Raw genomic sequence first — 23644 nt, 5'->3', positions numbered from 1 at the left:
TTGTATGTGATGGATTGCTTTTCTCTTGCTGCTTTCAAGATTCTCTCTTACTCTTTGACCTCTGACATTCTGATTAGTAAATGTCTTGGAGTACATCTATTTGGATCTATTCTTTTTGGGGTATGCTGCACTTCTTGGATCTGTAATTTTAAGTCTTTCATAAGAGTTGGGAAATTTTCAGTGATAATTTCCTCCATTAGTTTTTATCCTCCTTTTCCCTTCTCTCTCCTTCTGGGACACCCACAACATGTATATTCATGCGCTTCATGTTGTCTTTCAATTCCCTGAGTCCCTGCTCATATTTCCATTTTTTTCCCTATGTTTTCTTTTTCTTGCCAGATTTCAGATGTTTCGTCCTCCAGTTCACTAATCCTATGTTCTGTCTCTCGAAATCTCCCATTGTAGGTTTCCTTTGTTTTTTTCCGCTCTTCTACCTTGCCTTTTATTCCCATAAGTTCCGTGATTTGTTTTTTCAGACTTTCAATTTCTTCTTTTTGCTCATTCCTTGCCTTCTTTATATCCTCCCTCAATTCATTGATTTGGTTTTTGATGAGGTTTTCCATGTCTGTTCATACATTCTAAATTAATTGCTTCAGCTCCTGTATGTCATTTGAATTATTGGTTTGTTCCTTTGACTGGGCCATATCTTCAATTTTCCTGGTGTGATTTGTTATTTTTTGCTGGTTTCTAGGCATTTAATTACCTTAATTAGTTTATTCTGGAGACTGCTTGCACTTCTTTTACCTAGGGTTTTCTTCCTGGATGAATTAGTTGTCTATCTGTTCTGTGACATTCAGTTCAGCTTATTCTGGACCTCTAGTTTAAGTTTTGTTTAACAGAGGAGAATTTTTCAGTTCTTGTTTTCTTGTTTCTTGCCCTGCTTGTGTGGTGCCTTCCCCTCCACCCCCCACGCTTAGGAGTGTCTACTTAGATGTTATAGACCCAAGCCGGATTTTCCCAGACCAAATTGGCCTCCTATCAGGAGGAAAGCGTCACCTGTGTCGGTTTTCCCTGAGGGTGAGACCCAGCAGCTTGAAAGATTTTCCTGTTAAGTCTCTGGACTCTGTTTTTCTTATCCTGCCCAGTATGTGGCGCTTGTCTGCCTGCAGGTCCCACCAGCGTAAGATGATGTAGTACCTTTAACTTTGGCAGACTCTCCCTCCTGGTGGCGTGGTGGAGACAGAGGGGAGGTTGTAGGCTGGTTTAATGGCTGCAAATTACCAAGCCCTGGTGTTTGAATTCCTTGAGGGAGGGATTCCACCTGAGTTGGGCTTCACCCCTCCCCTGGGGAAGGCACAGGCTCCAGACAAGCCCCCAAAAGAGCTCACTTCTGCCTATGCCTGGGGCAGTTGCAGCCTGAGAAGTCCTGCTGCTATATCCAAAGGCAGTCAAGCCTTTTTAGAAACACAGCCACAAAAATCTCTGTTTCCTTCTTTTTTTTTTTTTTTCCACTTTTTCCGTCAGCCCTGCCCCCTCAGTGCCGGGGCAAAAATGAGCAACCTCCGCTTTGACCAGGTTCACCTAAGCTGAGGGCCTATTTTTAGTAGTCAGAATTTGTTAATTAATTCCACAATTGGCATTTGATTGTGCTAAGTCCCTGCTGCTGGTAAAGTCTCTTTCCTTTCCCCTCTGGGAAGCAGACTGTGGGGGAGAGGCGCCGACCACCACAGCTTTGGGAACTCACGGTTCTGGGAGGGCTCGCAGCCAGTCCGGCTGGTCCAGACTGGGGTATGCTGTGTGTCTGTTCACTGATGTGGCCCCAGGAGCTGTTCTGTACTGTTTCTGGTTATTTAGTAGATGTTCTAGAGGACGAACTAAAATGCCCACATTGTTAAGCCACCATCTTGACCAGGAAGTGTGTAGCCTGTTTTTATTTTTGTTTTTTTTTTTTCATTTTACATGGGCAGGCACCGGGAATCGAACCCGGGTCCTCGGGCATGGCAGGCAAGCATTCTTACCTGCTGAGCCACCGTGGCCCGCCCTGTAGCCTGTTTTAATGGCTTCAAATTACCAAGCCCTGGGGTTGAATTCCTCGAGGGAAGGATTCCATCTGAGTTGGGTCTCACCCCTTCCCTGGGGAAGGCACTGGCTCCAGACAAGCTCTCAGAGAAGCTTGTTTCTGCCTATTCCTGGGGCAGTTGCAGCCTCAGAAGCCCTGGGCAGTCAAGCCTCCGTAGAAACACAGCCGCAAAAACCTCTGTTTCTCTTCTTTTTTTTTTTCTTTTTTCTTTTTCTATCAGCCCTGCCCTCTTAGGGTGGGCGCAAAAATCAACGACCTCTGCCTTGATCAGATTCACCTGAGCCGGCTCCTATTTTTAGTAGTCAGAATTTGTGAATTCCACACTTGAGGCTTAGTTGTGCTCAGTCCCTGCTGCTGCTAAAGCCTCTTTACTTTCCTCTCTGGGAAGCAGCCTGTCTGGGAGGGACACCCGCTGCGGCAGCTTGTGGAATTCACGGTTCTGGGGGGGTTCGCAGCCCATCCAGCTGGTCCAGTCTGGGGTACGCTGTGTGTCCAGTCACTGATGTGGCACCAGGAGCTGTTCTGTACTGTTACTGGTTATTTAGTAGGTGTTCTGGAGGACGAACTAAATCCCCCACCTTGCTAAGCTGCCATCTTGGGCTCCTCCCCCCAGCTATTAAATTATGTTAATTTTGTACCTTACTGGATGCTCTTACTGTTTGTATTAGACTTCCATTTGAGTGTCTTGATTTTCCTATATGCAGAAGATAGAATGGTATGTATTCTTATTTCCACTCTTGAGAAAGACCCTTTTCAGTTTTTTTGGTGTGGTCACATATATTAAGTATTAAGTTTGCCTTTTTTATCCATTTTTAGCTGTGCAATTCAGGAGTATTAAATAACATCTACAATGTTGTAAGACCATACCTCCATCAATTACCAAAATGTTTTGATCACCTCAATAGAAACTCTGTACCCATTAAGCAATAACTTCCTGTTCTGCCTTCTCTAGGCCCTGGTAATCTCTAACCTATTCTGTATTTATGAATTTACTTGTAAGTGAAATTGTGCAGTATCTGTCTTTGTATCTGGCTTATTTCACTTAGCATAATGTTTTCATGGTTCATCCACGTATCAGAATTTCATTCCTTTTTATGGCAGACTATTCCATTGTATGTGTATACCACATTTTTATCCGTTCATGTTGATGGATACTTGGATTTCCACCTTTTAGCTTTTGTGAGCAGTACTGCTTTGAACGTTGGTGTACGAGTGTCTGTCTGAGTCCTTGCTTCTGATTCTTTTGGATATTATACCTAATAGTTGAATTGCTGGGTCATATGGTGATTCTGTGTTTAACTTTTTGAAGAGAACCATTTTCCATAATGGGTGCAGTATTTTACATTCCATCAACAATGCAACAAGTTTCCAGCTTCTACACATCTTCATCAACACTTGTTTTCCTTTTTTTTTAATTAGAGAAGTTGTACATTTACAGAAGAATCTTAGAGAAAGTACAGATGCTCATATACGATCCCCCTTCTATATACACACATACAATTTTCCTTATTATTATACTTTGCATTAGCATGGTGCTTTTGTTATAGTGGATGAAACAATACTATTATAGTTACTATATTAACTATAGTCCAGAATTTATGTTAGGGTTCACTGTGGTGTACAGTTCTGTGGTATTTTTAAATTTTTCTTTGAATAACATATAAAACCTAAAATTTCCCATTCTGAGTACTTTAAGAAATGCAATTCAGTGATATTATTTATATTCACAATGTTGTGCTACCGTCACTTCCATTTATTACCAAAACTTTTCCATCATTCCAAACAGAAGCTCAGTTCAATTAAGTATTATTCCTCATTCTCTGTCTCCATGCTGGTGCCTGGTAACCTGTATTCTGGTTTCTGACTTTATGAATTTGCATATTCTAATTATTTCGTATAAGTGAGATCATTTAATATTTGCTTTTTTGTGTCTGGCTTGTTTATATCTTTGGAGAAATGTCTACTCAAGTTCTTTTGCCCATTTTTTAATTGGGTTGTGAACTTTTGTTGATGAATTGTAGGAGTTCTTTATATATTCTCGAGATAAAACCCTTATCAGATAGATGATTTGCAACTATTTTTTCCCATCCTGTAGGTTATTTTTTTTCTTTTTTGATAATGTCCTTTGATGCATAAAAGATTATAATTTGAAGACATTCCATTTTTCACCCTTTTATTCTGATGCTCAGGCTTTTGTGTCATTTCTAAGATTCCATTGCCAAATCCAAGGTCATGAAAATTTCCCTTCATATTTTCTTCTAAGAGTTTTATAATTTTAGCTCTCCTATTTAGGTAGTTGATCCATTTTGAGTTAACTTTTGTATGTGGTGAGGTTAAATGTCAACCTCATGTTTTTTGCATGTGGAAATCCTTTTTCCCAGCACTATTTGTTAAAGAGCTTGTTCTTTCTCCGTTGGATCGGCTTGGCACCCTTGTCAAAATTTTTTTTTTTAAATAACCTGGATGTTTAATCATTTTACTTTTTACCCGCAAATACTTTTGCTTTTATTATTGCACTACAGTGTTTAATAATAGTGATGACATTGGGTATCCTTATTTGTTCCTAACTGACTTTGTGGCTTAGATGAGATACATTTTTATTGATAGGATCCTATCTTAAGATTTTATCAAGAAGATTGTTGAATTTTACCATGTCTTTTCAATGTCTGTAGATTAATCGTGATCTTTTTCTCCTTTTTCTCAATTTATATGAAAAATTATGTTAATAGAGTTCCTATTATCATACAATTCTTGTATTCCTGAAATAAATTCCTCTTGGTCTTTTAATTCTTCTGGCTTCTATCTGCTATTTTTAGAATTTTTGAACCAATAATCATAAATGAGATTTGTCCTGAATGTTTGTGTTTGTTTTGGTACCAAGGTTGGTATGCATAGGAATAATTTGGTAGTTTCCCCCCGCTAATCTGTATTTTAGAGCAGTTTCTACAGCACTGAAATTATTTATTCTTTTAATGACAGAGAAATTTCTATGTAAAATCCTCTGCATCTGGTATGACTTTGGTACATGTTCTTAGTAACCTTATGTCAATTTTCATAAATGCTCCATGAGCACATTAAAGGAAGGCATATTCTCTATTTTCTGTGTGCAGGGTTTTATATGTATGTGTGTGTGTGTATAAATCAAATATACTTATGTATATGTTACTTGATTTATCATTTTTGATTCCTATCTATTACAGATGAGGTAATCAGCAAATGTATTAGTTCTCCTTTTTGTATTATCAAAGGCGTATACTATGTACATTGTGTCTTTGTTTCCTAGGGCAACTATAACAAAGGACCACAAACTGGGTAACTTCAAAAACAAAGTTTGTTTCAGTTCTGGAGACTAGAAGTCCAAAACCAAGATGTTGGCAGGGCCATTCTTCCTCTGAAATCTTTAGGAAAGACTCTGTTCCATGCTTTTTTCCTGGATTCTGGCAGTAGTTTGCCACCAATCCCTGTTGTTCTCTGCCTTAGTCATCAAATTGTTCTCCCCTCTGTCTCCAGTTTCTTATTCTTATAAAGACACCTATTTTCCATTAGGGCCTGTATGAAGGCCTCTACTATGGCTTCATATAACCAACAGCATCTTCAAAAGTCATCTCTGAATAGGGTCATATTTGTGGAGTTAGGATTAAAACTTGGACATATCTTTTTCAGGGTCACAACTCAAACCATAACACATTGAATTTTTTAGAATTATTTTTAAGCAATTTTATTCATACACCATACAGTTGATCCAATGTGTACATTCAGTGACTGCCAGTATAATCACAGAGTTGTGCTTTCATCACCACAATCAATTTTAGAACCTTTTCATTGCTCCAAAAAGAAAAACCCCATTCCCCTTATACCCCCCATTAGTGATACTTACCATTGTTGTGGTACCATTGTTAAACTTGATGGAAGAGTGTATTATAATACTGTTAGTTATTGTCCCTAGTATGCATTAGCGACAATATGTGTGTTTTTTTCCCCACATACCACCATATTATTAATAACTTGTAATAGGGACATATTCTAGTTTTTGGAAGAACATTCTTAATATTTGTTCTATTAACCACCTTCACCATCCACAACAGAGTTCACTATGTTTTGAAATCCCATGTTGCATCCTCTAGCTTGCCTTGTAGTGACATACATGACCTTAAGCTTTTCTTTTCAACCATAATCACACACATAAGTCAGCACTGTTAATTACACTCAAAATCATATGCTACTATCACCTCTATCCATTTCTAAGCATTTATAGTCAACCTTACTTAAAAATTGTGCGCAAATTAAGCATCAGCTCCCCATTTTCTTTACCCTTATTCTATCTTCTGGTAACCTGTATTTTAGATACTAACTCTATGAGTTTGTTCATTATATTTAGTTCATGTTAATGAGATCATAGGATACTTGTCCTTTTGTGTCTAGCTTATTTCACTCAACATAATGTTCTCAAGGTTCATCCATGTTGTCACACGTACCAGGATTTCACTTCTCCTTACAGTTGGATAATATTTCATTGAATGTATATACTGTATTTTGTTTATCCATTAAACAATTGATGGGCACTTGGGTTATTTCCATATTTTAGTAATTATGAATGCTTCTGTGAACATTACTTTGCAAATGTCTGTTTGCATCCCTGCTTTCCATTCTTTTGAGTATCTAGCTAGTAGTGGGATTGCTGGATCATATGGCAGTTGTATTCTCAGCTTCTTAAGGAACCGCCAAACTATCTTCCACACTGGCTGTACCAATTTACATTCCCCCAGCAGTGAGTGAGTGTTCCAATATCTCCATATCCTCTCCAACCCTTAGGGTTTTCTGTTTGTTTATTAGTGGCCATTCTAGTAGGTGTGAAATGATGTCTCATGATGGTTTTGATTTACATTTCCATAATATCTAGCAATGTTGAGCATCTTTTAATGTGCTTTTTAGCCATTTATATAACCTCTTTGGAAAAAAATGAGTATTGAAGTCTTTTGTCCATTTTTTAATTACATTGTTAATATTCTGTTTAATAAAATACTCTAGGAAGCACTTGAAATACACTCAAAATCATATGCTACCATCACCTCTATCCATTTCCAAACATTTACAATCCACCTTATTAAAAAATTCTACACAGGAGAATATCAACCCAGGAGCAGTTGATATATTTTTAAATAATTCAATTATGTTAATAATATCACAGTTCAAGTTTGACATAGTAGCATTCTAGCATTCTTCAGTTATCCATAAACATTAACTATCCAGGCCCTTCATTCTTCATCCATCTCCTGTATCTCTTCCACGTAGAGTCATTTCCCAATTTTTTCTTTAGTTCTTCCTGGTGCTCTTGTTTGTTCTCCTTTATCCAGATCTCCTGTCTAAGAAAAGTTTCTTTCTGTTGATCTTCTATACTATCAAACTGAAACTCTGACATCTTCGTAAATTTACATATGATGCACAGTCTCTCTTCCTCCCCATATTCTTTGCCTTTAATGTTAAAATTATAGACCCATAAATTACATAATCTGCAGACTGTGTATCACAGTTGGAAAATTGCTAAGGGGAAGTTTGAAACAGGAGATCACAAATTTGGGGGTTTTGATGGCTTCTGTTTATATCGGTTTTACTTTCCATAATGTTCTTTATGATGTTCTCCTCCTTCTCATGAATTTTCTTGCTGGACTTTTTGTTTCTATCTTTTTCTTTGGCTTTTTTGAACAGTCCCTTGTTTGGTGATTTCCATACTTTGCATATGGTATTTGAGCACGATGGTTGGGTAGTTGATTACCTTATTACAGCTATTCTACCAGCTGAAACACTGAACTAGCAGATACACTGATCCAAGTCACAATTTTCACATCCACTTTCAGAGCTAAGTGCCTGCTATGGTAGTAGTAGTGATGGCTGTGGAACCCTTCTGGGTGATCCAGCATGTAGTCATAATCTTTTCATGTTTTTTTGAGAGTCTCATAGGTGATCACCATGAGCAGGAAGATCTCCTCAGCTTACTGAGCCCAGGACCCTTGGCTCAGAACTAGTTGATGTTCTGGAGAGGCTGGCCCCTCTTATTTAAGATCCTTAAATAAGTATAAGAAGAAAAAGAATTTTTATGAAACAACTACTGTTTACCCAGAATTTTCACATGCATTCTCCATTTAACACTGAAATTGGTCATATCAGTTCTGTTTCACAGATGAAAAAACTAAGGATTGAAAAAATTAAATAATCTTAATGGCCTGAACCATAGAGAATTCCCTCTCTGCTCCCCCAAGCTCTTTTCTACTTCTAGATGACTGGGTTGATAATCCTCCAGATAACCATGGTAACTTCATGATGAAGATGGCAGAACCATCAGCAGCCTCAGTCTCTAATTAGCAGCATGAAGGAGAAACCTCTACCCATCCCTGCCTGCTGATTTGGAACACCCACCTTAGACTATTATTTGATACAGAAATAAACACCTCTTGTGTTTGAGTTTTTATTAAAAAAAAAAACAAAACAGATGTTCTGCTGGGTTTATCTGTGTTATAGAGCTCAGTTGATTAACCAAGTTGTAGATTAGAGACTGTTGGTTATTTATGAAAACACTTAAAGCTTTTTTTTATTTTTACAAAAAATATAGAAATGTCATTTTTCATTTGAGTAAAATTTTTGGTGATGTAAAACCAACAGAGTCACATATGAATCACAGGTGTACAGCTCAGTTAATAGCCATGAGCATACTTGTGTAATCCACATTCAAATCATGAAATGGAATATTACCAAGTACCCATCTCAAAGTCTCTCCTTGTTTTTCTTATAGTTATTACTTTCCTCCTTTAAGGATAAACATTGTTCTGACTTCTACCACTATCAGTTTTGTGTTTTAACTATATTTTGAAATACGTTCAAACTTACAGGGCAGTTACAGAGAACTCCAGTATAACTCCTGCCTCTCCCCACAGATACCTATTTAATAAATACAGTCAAACAGTTTTAACATTTTGCCACATTTGCCATATCTGTCTGTCTTTCTTATCAAACCATTTCTGAACACTTGGGTTTAGGCTGTATACATCATGCTTTTAGAGCCCTTAATACTGTCATGTACATTTTCTAAAAACAAGGATATTCACTTATGTAGCCATGTTAAGTGTAGTTATCAAATTCAAGATATTAAACATTGAGATAAAATATGCAAATGTATATTTGAATTTTTTCTTATGTCTTAATAATGTTCCTTTGAGCCTTTTCTCCTCGCTTGCTCAATCCCATCCAGATCATTATCTATTTAGTTGCTCTTTTTTTTTTTTCCTTTAATTGTGGGAACATAAATACAACATAAGCTTTCCTATCTCAACCACTCCCAAGAATATCATTCAATGGGATTAATCACATTCACAATATTTCTATACCCTTATCACCTTCCGTTATTAAAACTTTACCATTTCCCCAAATAGAAACCTTATACCCATATTAGATTAACTCCCCATTCCCTCTGGCAACCTGTACTCTTAATTTCTGTCTCTGTGAACTTGTATTTTCTCCTATATTTTCTTTGTAGTTACTTTGGGACTTAAATTTACCATCCTAAATCTTTAACAATATCATTTGCTTTGATTCTAACTTAACGTCAATAGTATACACAGATTATGCTCCTATACCCTTCTATTCACCCACATTTATGTAGTCCTTGTGATAAATTTCTCATACATTTTATGCATTTGCCTTTTAGATCCTGTAGGGAGTAAACAATAGAGTTACAAACCAAAAATATAATAGTACTGGCATTTATATTTATCCATGCTGTTACCCTCACTGGATATTGTTATTTCTTCACGTGGCTTTGATTTATTGTCTGTGGTCCTTTACTTTCAACCTTCAGAACTCTTCTTTAGAATCTTTTGGGGCTGGTGTAGTGGTGAGCTCTCTCAGATTTTGTCTGGGAATGACTTAATCTCTTTCAATTTTGATACTTTGTTGAAAGGTTAAATATTATTTATAGGTATAAAAGAATGTGAGAATAGAAATTGAAGATGGGTCAAGGTCAGGAAAATGCCTCCAGCTTAGTGATGATAAGCTTGTACAGTCTCCGGTCTTTATAGTTCCCATCTGGCAGGTACTTGTGAATGATAATGAGGATCTTTCATAGTGATGTGCAGGGAATATATCTCCCCCTCCAGCTTTCATCATAGGGTACATAGTGCTGTGTGGAGGTCTCCGGTACCCAGCGCACAGGCCCACTTATTCTTGGTCATGTATAGTGTGGTGATTTGCTTTTGGTTGACTTGTGATCACTCTCCAGAGGGGAGAATCACAATGTTCTTCTGATCTGCCTTAGCATTCTCCAAGTCATCCAACCCTCCAACTTCCCCCACATTATCAAAACTTATATGTTCACATTTCTCTTGGGTATATACCCAGGAGGAGAATTGTTGGGTCATAGGTGGTGCATATGTTCAGTTTGGTAGATACTGTCGAGCAGTTTTCCAAGTAGTCCTATCAGGTTATAGTCCCACCAGCAGTAAATGAGAGTTGTTTTGTATTCTTGCCAGCATTTGGCATTGTCTGTTATTTTTACCATTCTGTTGAATGTGGCACTATCTTATATTTTGTGTATGTATGTGAAAATGAGCAAGAGAAATGGAGGTAGGGAGGGACATTGGAGAAAATCTGTTTGGTATATCAAGAAGACTAACTTACATCATCTTGATTGGTTTAGGTCCAACCTAAACATGTGAAGGAAGCTTTCCGGTTACTGAATAAATCAATCATCCGCGTGGAAACTCCTGATGTCAATCTCGAGCAAGAGGAAGAGACCCAGATGGAGATTGATGGTGGCCCAGGTGGTATCAATGGTGAGATGTTTGTTTTTATGACTGTTGTGGAGTTAGAGACCAAAAAGTTCTCTCAAATGTTCTTGATACAGGTATACTTACTGATAATTATGGAGTCTGTGTAGCATAAGGGGAAGATTGGATATTAAATTGTATTAACGTTTTACAAGTACAAATGAATACTTGATATAAAGTATATATATATATGCAAGAAATACTAAAAAGAAATAGTGAAATGATGATAGGTGGTGGACTATCCCAACTTCCACCCTTATTTGTATTGTTATTTTGCTTTTGAATTTAAAATATTTTCAATTACATTAGTATAATTAATTACCAGGATGTTTTTATTTTATACATAATATTGCAAATTCATATTTGGAACTTGAAATCTATGTTTCCCATCCTTCTCATTCCTTCCATATTACTTTGGCTTTACTAGAAGTGCTTACAAATTTGCTTATAATTTGCTTGTGACATTATAAATATTGTGAATAGCTACATGTTTGTTTTGAAATTAGTATTAGAGTATAAGTAGCATATTTATAAACACTTGATGGGCTAATGTTGGAGGTACAAAAACAAGATGATTTATTTTTCACTTAGGTTATGCTGACAGTCCTGCTCCAGTGAATGGAATCAATGGCCCCAGTGAAGACATAAACCAAAATTCTGTTCCCAAAGCTTCATTAAAACTGGGTTTCTCTGAGTACTGCCGGATCTCTAACCTCATTGTGCTTCACCTCAGGAAGATGGAAGAAGGTGAGACTATGCCTGTACTGCTTACATGATCAGTCATTTACATAAACTGTATTTGTATAAACCACTTTTGATTGCCAGTGTTTGTAATTGTTCTGTCCAAAGTGATTATAAACTATTAGAGAAGTTCATTTTAGCAAAGAAAATGTACAGATTATCTGCATACTTGCTAGTCTGGAGATTTCTACACAATTATAATGTGAGAAAAAGATTTATCACTCATTTTTGTTTACATCCTTGAACTAGATTAATAATATTTTTGAAGTAGAGTTTCAGATCCAGTAACATCAAAAAGAAGAACTTAAGTGTTTTAACAAAGCAAAATTACTGCCGCTTACACTTATTTGCTTCAAACAGAGGTAAATAGAATAAAATCGTCACCTCTCCTTAGGTATTGTATTGTATCTAGACACTAGGGCACATACCTTACCGTGCTATTTCAGTTTTTATCAACCTATAGTTAGCCTCAAAGCCGAACGAAATGATTAAATGTCCTTAAACATACTGATGGCTAAAAACGTCCCAAGTATGACTCAACATGCTGACTTCTGGGTATATTCTATTCTCATGGTGTCTGATCTGTGGAGAGAGAGAGCCCTGGAGACTGTCCTAGCTTACTGAAGTTTTGAGTCCTGTAGTTTTGCCCTTGGTCCCCTATGGACTGTCGACTAGCCAGAGAACAGAAGGTAACAGAGTCTGCTAGGTCAGATGTCAGGTTATACTCTTTTCCCTTCTCACATAAAGAGAATCGGGGCAGGGGTGTGGGGCATGTTACATGTTCTTTTATTCTGTTTACATGACTTATTATTCTCTGCCCCTTGTGCAGCTGTGTTTTAGACTTGGTGTACAACTGATGGGGCAAAAATATGAGTAGCATCAAATACTGTCTGCATTCCATACATCAGTTGTACTGTCTTCTTAAAAAATAATTAAAAAGTACTGCTGACCTGGCCAAGTGAGCTATTAATTCTTAGTCCTCAAGTACACAGCTGTTTTCTAATATAGGAGAAGAGCTTTAAACCAAGGAGCTCACTTATCTAAGAGCATTTGGACAAACCACTGAAATTTCAGTACAGCCGTAATAAAGCTTTTCAAACCATCGCCACCAATAAAACTAGAATTTTCCTGCTTTGATTTTACAATTTTATTAGCGATTTTTAGAATCAAGACCATGTGAAGTTTTCTTTTATTATACTTTATTTCTGTAACCATTACATTATTTTGTGGGTCCCAACTTTTCGTGTTATAGCTTTACCTTGGAATTTGGGGAAGCAGAGAATTTATTTGGTATTGGCAAACCTTGCTACAATAAATTGGTAACTTTTTGAGTGAACACCCTTTGAATTTCACTTCTCAATTGATTTAATTGCAGTCTTCCCACTTCCAAAGAGAAAAAATTACGTGTTTTTTTTTTTTAAATAATGTTTTTTCTTTGCATTGCTTCATTCCTAATTTATGCTTTCACTTGGTCTTGACAAACATTCTTATATGTGATGAAATATAAGAACAGGCAGGAAAGCCTCAGCGCTTTGAAATGTTAGTAGTCGTAAGAAATTTGTTGCTTATTTTCTCTGTTTCATTAGATTTTTTTTTCTTCAGGATAAAGTATGGCATACTTTAATATAAAGTTATATGATAAGTTATTTGAGGCTTATGCTGGAACATTGCAAACCTTATTTCAACAGATAAATTTCTTATAGGTTGATGATTATCTAATCTGTACATTATCTTGTGTATGCAAGTGTCAAGCATACAAAACAATTTGCTAGAGAAATAATTTAATCCTTTTAAAATGTATTTTTTGTTGCAGAAGAGGATGAATCTGCATTAAAGAGAAGTGAGCTTGTTAACTGGTACTTGAAAGAAATCGAATCAGAAATAGACTCTGAAGAGGAACTTATAAATAAAAAGAGAATCATAGAGAAAGTCATTCATCGGCTCACACATTATGTATGTACAGAACTGTACTTGCTCAAATTTTAATGAGGGAGAGAATTCATGGCTTTAGGGTCCTTAGTGAACTGTTTCTTGAGGCTCATTTATTTTGAATCATTGGGGTCTTATAGAATTATTGGTTGTAAAATTGGGAAAATAAAGAGCAAGTCAGTGACATATTTCCTCTGCTAAAATGAGCATAACTTACATTAAATCTGGGAAGGAGGATAACGGGTCTTACTGTTCGGGTATTTTTAACCTTTGCTTTCCACTCTATTCCTCATAAGCCGCATATGCTCTTTGCCATACCTAAACTTCCAAGCGTCCTCTGGCTTATACCCTCTTCTACATCACATGTCATCTCATCTGCTCTTTGCTCGATAATTCCTATCAGCATAAAAGTGTATGGAGGTTCCCAGCCTGTGTATTTCCCCCCCAAAAGTCAACAAATGGTGCTACAATATTGGGATAGTCACATGGAAAAAAGAATGAAATGTGACCCCAACCATACAGCATACCAAAAAAAAAAATGTGTGGAGAATCCTGATTCTACTCCCGTATAGCCAACACCTCAGTTCTTTATCTCCCCTTCTAGCATAATTCCTAAAAAGACTTGTCTGTACTTAAAATCTCCTTTTCCTCTCCTCTCAAATCCTGTCAACTCTGTTTAACTCTGTTACAGTTGTACCTTCTCAGTTCTATATCTGTTGGCAGCATCTGTCAACTGATCGCACCTAGAAATATTTTCTTTACTCCGCTTCTGAGTCACCATGTTCTCCTGGGCTTTTTACTGTCTTACTGGCTGTTCTTTTTTTTTTTCTTTTTAATATTTTAAAAATTTATTTATTAATTAAAAAAATAAAGAAACAAAATAAAACAACATACATAATCAGGAATTCACAATATCATCACTTAGTTGCATATTCATCATTTCTTAGAACATTTGCATTATTCAGAAAAAGAAATAAAAAGACAATAGAAAAAGAAACAAAACGAACACAGGAAAGAAAGAAAAAAAAAAAGATTATACCTACCATACCCCTTACCCCTTGCTTTCATTGATCACTAGCATTTAAACTAAATTTATTTTAGCATTTGTTCCCCCTATTATTTATTTTTATTCCATATGTTCCACTCCTTTTTTGACAAGGTAGGTAAAAGGAGCATCAGACACAAGGTTTTCACAATCACACAGTTACATTGTGAAAGCTATATCATTATACAGTCATCTTCAAGAAACATGGCTACTGGAACACAGCCCTACATTTTCAGGCAGTTACCTCTAGCTTCTTCATCACATCTAGACTAATAAGGTGATATCTATTTAATGAATAAGAATAACCTACAGGATAACCTCTCGACTCTGTTTGGAATCTCTCAGCCATTGACACTTTGTCTCATTTCACTCTTCCCCCTTTTGGTTGACAAGGTTTTCTCAATCCCTTGATGCTGAGTCTCCGCTCATTCCAAGATCTCTGTCCCACGTTGCCAGGAAGGTCCACACCCCTGGAAGTCATGTCCCATGTAGAGAGTGGTAGGGTGGTAAGACTGCTCATTGTGTTGGCTGGAGAGAGGGGCCACATCTGAGCAACAAAAGAGGCTCTCTTGGGGGTGACTCTTAGGCCTAAATTTTAAGTAGGCTTGAACTATCCTTGGCGGGGTTAAGTTTCATATGAACAAACCCCAAGACTGGGGGCTCTGCTTATAGCTTTGGTTGTCCACACTACTTGTGAGAATATCAAGAATTCAACTTGGGGAAGTTGAATTTCTCCACGTTCTCACCACTCCCCGAAGGGTGCTTTGCAGATACTTTTCCACTCACTGATCGAATCACTCTGGGATTCATCGGGGCATCACTCTGGGCAAACCAACAAAATCTCATGTCCTACCTGAGATTACAAGTACTTATGGCGTTCAATCAAACTATCTGCATAAGTTATATTAGGAAATGCACTAGTCAAAATATTAATTTTGTAACTAATAAACATTTTTTGCTTTAGTCTCACACAGAAGGTGATGTTTTAAAGTATTAATTACCATCTATTTTCAGTACCCTGCAATAATGACATTCCTTTGTTCTTCCTCATGCAAAAACATTTTTTAAATTGTACCTTGTACATTTCACTATTATTATACACTCTAGGCATTCCTAGATTATACCATCTCAATCTTTATAGTCTATCTTTCTGATTTCATTTATGTTCCCAGCCCTCCTCCCTCTATTATTCTCACATGCAGCTTCATTCAGTGTATTAACATAATTATATTACAGTTAGGTAGTATTATGCTGTCCATTTCTGAGTTTTTATATCCAGTCCTGTTGCATGGTCTGTATCCCTTCAGCTCCAATTACCCAATATCTTACCCTATTTCTATCTCCTGATGGTCTCTGTTACGAACAACATATTCCAAGTTTATTCACCAATGTCAGTTCATATCAATGAGCCCGTACAGTATTTGTCCTTTAGTTTTTGGCTAGTCTCACTCAGCATAATCTTCTCAAGGTCTATCGATGTTGTTACATGCTTCATAGGTTTATTCTGTCTTAAAGCTGCATAATATTCCATTGTGTGTATATGCCACAGTTTGTTTAGCCATTCGTCTGTTGATGGACATTTTGGCTGTTTCCATCTCCTTGCAATTGTAAATAATGCTGCTATAAACATTGGTGTGCAAATGTTTATTTGTGTCTTTGCCCTTATGTCCTCTGAGTAGATACCTAGCAATGGTATTGCTGGGTCATACGGCAATTCTGTATTCAGCTTTTTGAGGAACCGCCAAACTGCCTTCCACAGTGGTTGTACCATTTGACATTCCCACCAGCAGTGAATAAGTGTGCCTCTTTCTCCACATCCTCTCTAGCACTTGTCATTTTCTGTTTTGTTGATAATGGCCATTCTGGTGGGTGTGAGATGATATCTCATTGTGGTTTTGATTTGCATTTCTCTAATGGCCAGGGACGTTGAGCATCTCTTCATGTGCCTTTTGGCCATTTGTATTTCCTCTTCTGAGAAGTGTCTGTTCAAGTCTTTTTCCCATTTTGTAATTGGATTGGCTGTCTTTTTGTTGTTGAGTTGAACAATCTCTTTATAAATTCTGGATACTAGACCTTTAACTGATATGTCGTTTCCAAATATTGTCTCCCATTGTGTAGGCTGTCTTTTTACTTTGTTGATGAAGTTCTTTGATGCACAAAAGTGTTTAATTTTGAGGAGCTCCCATTTATTTATTTCTTTCTTCAGTGCTCTTGCTTTAGGTGTAAGGTCTATAAAATCACCTCCAATTATAAGATTTATAAGATATTTCCCTACATTTTCCTCTAACTGTTTTATGGTTTTAGACCTGATGTTTAGATCTTTGATCCATTTTGAGTTAACTTTCGTATAGGGTGTGAGATACGGGTCCTCTTTCATTCTTTTGCATATGTATATCCAGTTCTCTAGGCACCATTTATTGAAGAGACTGTTCTGTCCCAGGTGAGTTGTCTTGACTGCTTTATCAAAGATCAGTTGTCCATAGATGAGAGGGTCTACATCTGAACACTCTCTTCGATTCCATTGGTCGATATATCTATCTTTATGCCAGTACCATGCTGTTTTGACCAATGTGGCTTCATAATATGCCTTAAAGTCCGGCAGCGTGAGACCTCCAGCTTCGTTTTTTTTCCTCAAGATACTTTTAACAATTCAGGGCACCCTGCTGCACCCTTATTGCTTTTTCTATTTCTGAAAAGTAAGTTGTTGAGATTTTGATTGGTATTGCGTTGAATCTGTAAATCAATTTAGGTAGAATTGATATCTTAACTGTATTTAGACTTCCAATCCATGAACACGGTATGCCCTTCCATCTATTTAGGTCTTCTGTGATTTCTTTTAACAGTTTTTTGTAGTTTTCTTTGTATAGGTCTTTTGTCTCTTTAGTTAAATATATTCCTAGGTATTTTATTCTTTTAGTTGCAATTGTAAATGGAATTCTTTTCTTGATTTCCCCCTCAGATTGTTGATTACTAGTGTATAGAAACACTACAGATTTTTGAATGTTGATCTTGTACCCTGCCACTTTCCTGTACTTGTTTATTAGCTCTAGTAGTTTTGCTGTGGATTTTTCAGGGTTTTCGACGTATAGTATCATATCATCTGGAAACAGTGATAGTTTTACTTCTTCCTTTCCAATTTTGATGCCTTGTATTTCTCTGTCTTGTCTAATTGCTCTGGCTAGAACTTCCAACACAATGTTGAATAACAGTGGTGATAGTGGACATCCTTGTCTTGTTCCTGATCTTAGGGGGAAAGTTTTCAGTTTTTCCCCATTGAGGACAATATTAGCTGTGGGTTTTTCATATATTCCCTTTATCATTTTAAGGAAATTCCCTTGTATTCCTATCCTTTGAAGTGTTTTCAACAGGAAAGGATGTTGAATTTTGTCAAAGGCCTTCTCTGCATCAATTGAGATGATCATGTGATTTTTCTGCTTTGATTTGTTGATACGGTGTATTACATTAATTGGTTTTCTTATGTTGAACCATCCTTGCATACCTGGGATGAATCCTACTTGGTCATGATGTATAATTCTTTTAATGTGTTGCTGGATTTGATTTGCTAGAATTTTGTTGAGGATTTTTGCATCTATATTCATTAGAGAGATTGATCTGTAGTTTTCTTTTTTTGTAATATCTTTGCCTGGCTTTGGTATGAGGGTGATGTTGGCTTCATAGAATGAATTAGGTAGCCTTCCCTCCACTTCAGTATTTTTGAAGAGTTTGAGCAGGATTGGTACTAATTCTTTCTGGAATGTTTGGTAGAATTCACATGTGAAGCCGTCTGGTCCTGGACTTTTCTTTTTGGGAAGTTTTTTAATGACTGATTCAATTTCTTTACTTGTGATTGGTTTGTTGAGGTCATCTATTTCTTCTTGAGTCAAAGTTGGTTGTTTATGCCTTTCTAGGGAGTTGTCCATTTCATCTACATTGTTGTATTTATTGGCATAAAGTTGTTCATAGTATCCTGTTATTACCTCCTTTATTTCTGTTGGGTCAGTGGTTATGTCTCCTCTTCCATTTCTGATCTTATTTATTATATCTGCTCTCTTCTTCTTTTTGTCAGTCTTGCTAAGGGCCCATCAATCTTATTGATTTTCTCATAGAACCAACTTCTGGTTTTATTGATTTTCTCAATTGTTTTCATGTTCTCAATTTCATTTATTTCTGCTCTAATCTTTGTTATTTCTTTCCTTTTGCTTGCTTTGGGGTTAGTTGCTATTCTTTCTCCAGTTCTTCCAAGTGGGCAGTTAATTCCTGTATTTTTGCCCATATGAAGCGCACAAATATATGTGTTGTGGGTGTTCCGGAAGGAGAAGAGAAGGGAAAAGGAGCAGAAAAACTAATGGAAGAAATTATCACTGAAAATTTCCCAACTCTTATGAAAGACCTAAAATTAGCAGATCCAAGAAGAGCAGCGTACCCCAAAGAGAATAGATCCAAATAGATGTTCTCCAAGACACTTACTATTCAGAATGTCAGAAATCAAAGAGAAAGAGAGAATCTTGAAAGCAGCAAGAGAAAAGAAATCCATCACATACAAGGGTAACCCAATAAGACTATGTGTAGATTTCTCAGCAGAAACCATGGAGGCGAGAAGACATTGGGATGATATATTTAAATTACTAAAAGAGAAAAACTGCCAACCAAGAATCCTATACCCAGCAAAATTGTCCTTCAAAAATGAGGGAGAAATTAAAACATTTTCAGACAAAAAATCACTGAGAGAATTTGTGACCAAGAGACCAGTTGTGCAAGAAATACTAAAGGGAGCACTAGAGACAGATACGAAAAGACCGAAGAGAGAGGTATGGAGAAGAGTGTAGAAAGAAGGAAAATTAGATATGACATATAAAATACAAAAGGCAAAATGGTAGAGGAAAGTACTACCCAAACAGTAATAACACTAAATGTTAATGGATTGAACTCCCCAATGAAAAGACATAGACTGGCAGAATGGATTAGAAAACGGGATCCTTCAATATGCTGTCTACAGGAAACACATCTTAGACCCAAAGATAAACAGGTTGAAAGTGAAAGGTTGGGAAAAGATATTTCATGCATGTCATTGGTAACAGAGTCCAGCAGGAGTTAGAAACAGGGTAAGATAATGGGTAATTGGAGCTGAAGAGATACAGACTGTGCAACAGGACTAGATACAAAAACTCAAAAATGGACAGCACAATAATACCTAATTGTAAAGTAATCATGTTAAAACACTGAATGGAGCTGCATCTGAGCTATAGGGTTTTTTTTTTTTTTTTTTTTTCTATTATTACTACTTTTATTTCTTTTCTCTATATTAACATTCTATATCTTTTTCTGTTGTATTGCTAGTTCCTCTAAACCGATGCAAATGTACTAAGAAACGATGATCATGCATCTATGTGATGATGTTAAGAATTACTGATTGCATATGTAGAATGGTATGATTTCTAAATGTTGTGTTAACTTTTTTTTTTCCGTTAATTAAAAAAAAAAAAAAAGATATTTCATGCAAATAACAACCAGAAAAGAGCAGGAGTAGCTATACTAATATCCAACAAATTAGACTTCAAATGTAAAACAGTTAAAAGAGGCAAAGAAGGATACTGTGTACCAATAAAAGGAACAATTCAACATGAAGACATAACAATCATAAATATTCATCCACCGAATCAGAATGCCCCAAAATACATGAGGCAAACACTGAAAAGGGAAATAGACACATCTATCATAATATTTTGAGACTTCAATTCCCCACTCTCCTCAATGGACAGAACATCTAGACAGAGGATCAATAAAGAAACAGAGAATTTGAATATTACAATAAATGAGCTAGACTTAACAGACATTTATAGGACATTATACCGCACAACAGCAGTATACACCTTTTTCTCAAGTGCTCATGAATCATTCACAAAGATAGACCATATGCTGGGTCACAAAGCAAGTCTCAACAAATTTAAAAAGATTGAAATCATACAAAACACTTTCTCAGATCATAAGGGAATGAAGTTGGAAATCAATAATAGGCAAAGCACCAGAAAATTCACAAATACGTGGAGGCTCAACAACACACTCTTAAACAACCAGTGGGCCAAGGAAGAAATTACAAGAGAAATCAGTAAATATCTTGAGGCAAATAAAAATGAAAATACAACATATCAAAACTTACGGGATACAGCAAAGGCAGTGCTAAGAGGGAAATTTATTGCCCTAAATGGCTGTTCTTCTTAGTGTCTTTTTCTGAATCTTTCTCTTCTCACTTCTTAAATATGTACTGTGCTCAGTCCTCAGACCTCTTTTCTGTGTACACTCATTACTTAAATGATCTTATTTGATTTTATGAATTTAAACCTGTCGCTGATGACCCCCAAATTTGTACCCTCAGCTCTCATCTCTCTCCTCTAAACTCCAGGTGTATACAGTCAATCTTTACTTGCAAACTAATAGGCATCTCAAGATGTATTCATTAAGAAGCAGTCACCTTCCACCCCTACCCCTGTCATGTTCTCATTTGCTCTGTTGCTATTGGTCAGGCACCTTGGGATCATCCTTGTTTCCTTGATTTCACTTTCCCCTCTTCATTAGCAAGTCATGTGCGCCCTGCCCTCAGTGTGTATGTGTGTATTTTGTATTTTCCCTTTTCTTCTCAACCACCTTTATTTTGAATCATTGGGGTATATACAATTATTGGTTGTAAAACAGGGAGAATAAAAACACTGTCCTTTTTTCTGTTTGCTTTCTGTTCAGCAGCCAAGTAGATCTTTTAAAAACGTAGATCAAATTGTTTTATTACCTTCCAATACTTCCCTTCATATGTAGAATAAAATTCATTCTCCTTACCATGGCATCCAGAACCCTACATAATCTAGCACTTGTGTATCTCTTTCCATCATATCGCTCTTCCCCTTGCCTATTTCACCCCAGTGACTGGCTTGTTGCTCTTTCCTAGACACAATAAGCATGAACACTTTTGCACCTGCAGAAGTCCGTTCTCTTTCCCCAGATATCCTTCGTTCTGGTGTCTATTAAACATTGCCTCCTCAAAGAGAATTTTCTTGCTTAGCCTGTCTGAGATAGTAGCCTGCTCTTCTGCCATCCCCTTAACCTGTTGTTTTTCTTCATAATGCATATTACTGCCTGTTAGTATATTGTTCATTTAGGTGTCTAGTTTGTCTCCTTATTAGAATGCAAGCTTTGTGAGGGTAGGGACCTTATTTTGTTAACCACTGAATCCTAATGACCTACTGTGGTATCTGTTACACAGAAGGATCAAGGGTTTGATGAATGATTGAACCTTCCTACTCAAATGGCACAGATTCAACCATTATGCCACTTTATTCCACAGTGTTCACTATGGAAATATTGTAGATGTCACATATCAGGATTGTGCCATCTGAAAAACTGTTTATCTATGGGGGTATATCAGTGTATGATTAAAGGAGTGTGTTTTGGGGTTAGGGAGGTAGAAAACAGATGCTTAAGATAACTACTTAATAAATAATATATTTGAAAGTAAAGCTTAATTGAGGTGATACATGCTCAGAGTTGTCTTTCTAGGAATGGGAAATGTGCTTGCTCCAGCCCTTCCCTCCCTTTCAGATCAGTGGAAAATAAGTGGCCCATACAAGAAAACCACCTTGAAACTATGGAATACATCATAAAGCTAACTGGCCTAAATTCGGGATTGTATTTCCCGAATTTTGTATTTGGGATTGTATTTCCCAAAAACGTTTGTGTCACGTCTGAGCTAACTTGCCACAAAAGACCAGAGAGCTTGTACTGAGCTGATTAGATGTACTTTTGTGAAGGTGTTATTACTTAGAGTGGGTGCTTGAAAATGTCAACTTCCTCTTAGCAGGGTTTGCGCTTATGCCATGTAGTTTTGTAACCTTAGGATCAAGTCAGTATTTCCTGATTTCCTTTATTTGTGCTTGATTAGGAGTCCTTATTTTTAGAAATTTTAGACTGACTTATAGGTATACTATAGGCTTGAAAATTACAGTCAAGATTTTAAGCCAGATGGCATGTTCTGCTTTTTTTGTTAGCTCAATGCAATAAGTTTTCCAGGTGAATTATTTCTAGATTCTATTTCAAATTAAGGTAGAATTGAATAGTTTATAAAAGAGTTCAGTGGCTTAGCAATTAAAAATTAACGAATAATATTGAGAGAAGTTAAACAGACTTAAATATCAGGGGATTTTGCAGTCTTAAAAATTCAATTGTTACTTCCTAGTCTTTTCAAAATTATACTTATAGCACTTGATATAATGTGCCAGTGAATGTATTAAAATCAGTGTTTATGCGCTAACATTTCTTAATTTTTCAAAAAGGGTTTATGGTTTGACAAGGTCAGCATCCAAATGGGAAGAAGGTTTTAACAGAATATTGATAATAATTTTAAAGTATAGTTATTTTTCTAGGAGTTTCTTAAGGGAAATGAAATAAGATGTCAGTTGCAACATTCTTGTAAATCTGGGCATTTTTATAATACTGTTGGGAGTCCTGAGGACAAATTGTTTGTGTTTCACAGGATCATGTTCTAATTGAGCTCACCCAAGCTGGATTGAAAGGCTCCATAGATGGAAGTGAGAGCTATGAAGAAGATCCCTACTTGGTAGTTAACCCTAACTACTTACTTGAAGATTGAGATATTGCATGTAACTGACCAAAGCTGAAAAACTGGGGAATGGTGAACAGCAGAAGGACTACTGGAGCCTGAAGTGGGCTCTGTAGTGAGCGGAATTTTTCTGGGGGAGAGACTTCAGGAAGATTTATTTTGATAAACAAAACCAGGTTGAAGATCCGCTTGTCACATTCCTGTCATAAACTTTTATACCAGTACAGGCTTTATCACTTATTCTTAAGGGTGATCCTTGTCCAAATGACATTGGGACCCAATTAACAGGGAATTTTGGTAGCTAAGACCTTTGTCTTCATGTTTAGGAAAAACTCTATTTTTTTTGTGGTATGTGGTATCTTACTTTTTTCACTTGGTAACTACTACTCTTATTCATCAAAATAAAATTACTTGTTCTGATTGTTGGTTTGTACTCTTCTGATTATTACTTTGACCCTTTTTTAATCTGGGGTGAAGGATCAAAGTAT

The 23644-nt window shown here is 36.6% G+C and overlaps 1 protein-coding gene and 1 pseudogene across 1 annotated transcript in view; one reads left to right on the top strand and one right to left on the bottom strand.

Moving 5' to 3' along the window:
- Positions 1-23577, top strand: part of MCM6 (minichromosome maintenance complex component 6) — a 60537-nt gene extending 36960 nt beyond the window's left edge. The window contains exons 14-17 of the mRNA XM_077153674.1: positions 10707-10842; positions 11428-11583; positions 13391-13530; positions 23070-23577. Of these exons, the coding sequence (XP_077009789.1) occupies positions 10707-10842; positions 11428-11583; positions 13391-13530; positions 23070-23186 (549 nt within the window). The 3' untranslated portion in view covers positions 23187-23577. The remainder of the gene's footprint in view (positions 1-10706; positions 10843-11427; positions 11584-13390; positions 13531-23069) is intronic.
- LOC143676777 (dnaJ homolog subfamily C member 25 pseudogene) lies at positions 7242-9573 on the bottom strand (annotated as a pseudogene).
- Positions 23578-23644: the final 67 nt, after the last annotated feature.

Source organism: Tamandua tetradactyla, chromosome 3 (assembly GCF_023851605.1).
Source record: "Tamandua tetradactyla isolate mTamTet1 chromosome 3, mTamTet1.pri, whole genome shotgun sequence".
Lineage (NCBI taxonomy): Eukaryota > Metazoa > Chordata > Mammalia > Pilosa > Myrmecophagidae > Tamandua > Tamandua tetradactyla.
The sequence above is the reverse complement of the archived record's forward strand: the minus strand, read 5'-3'. Positions and strand labels throughout refer to the sequence as shown.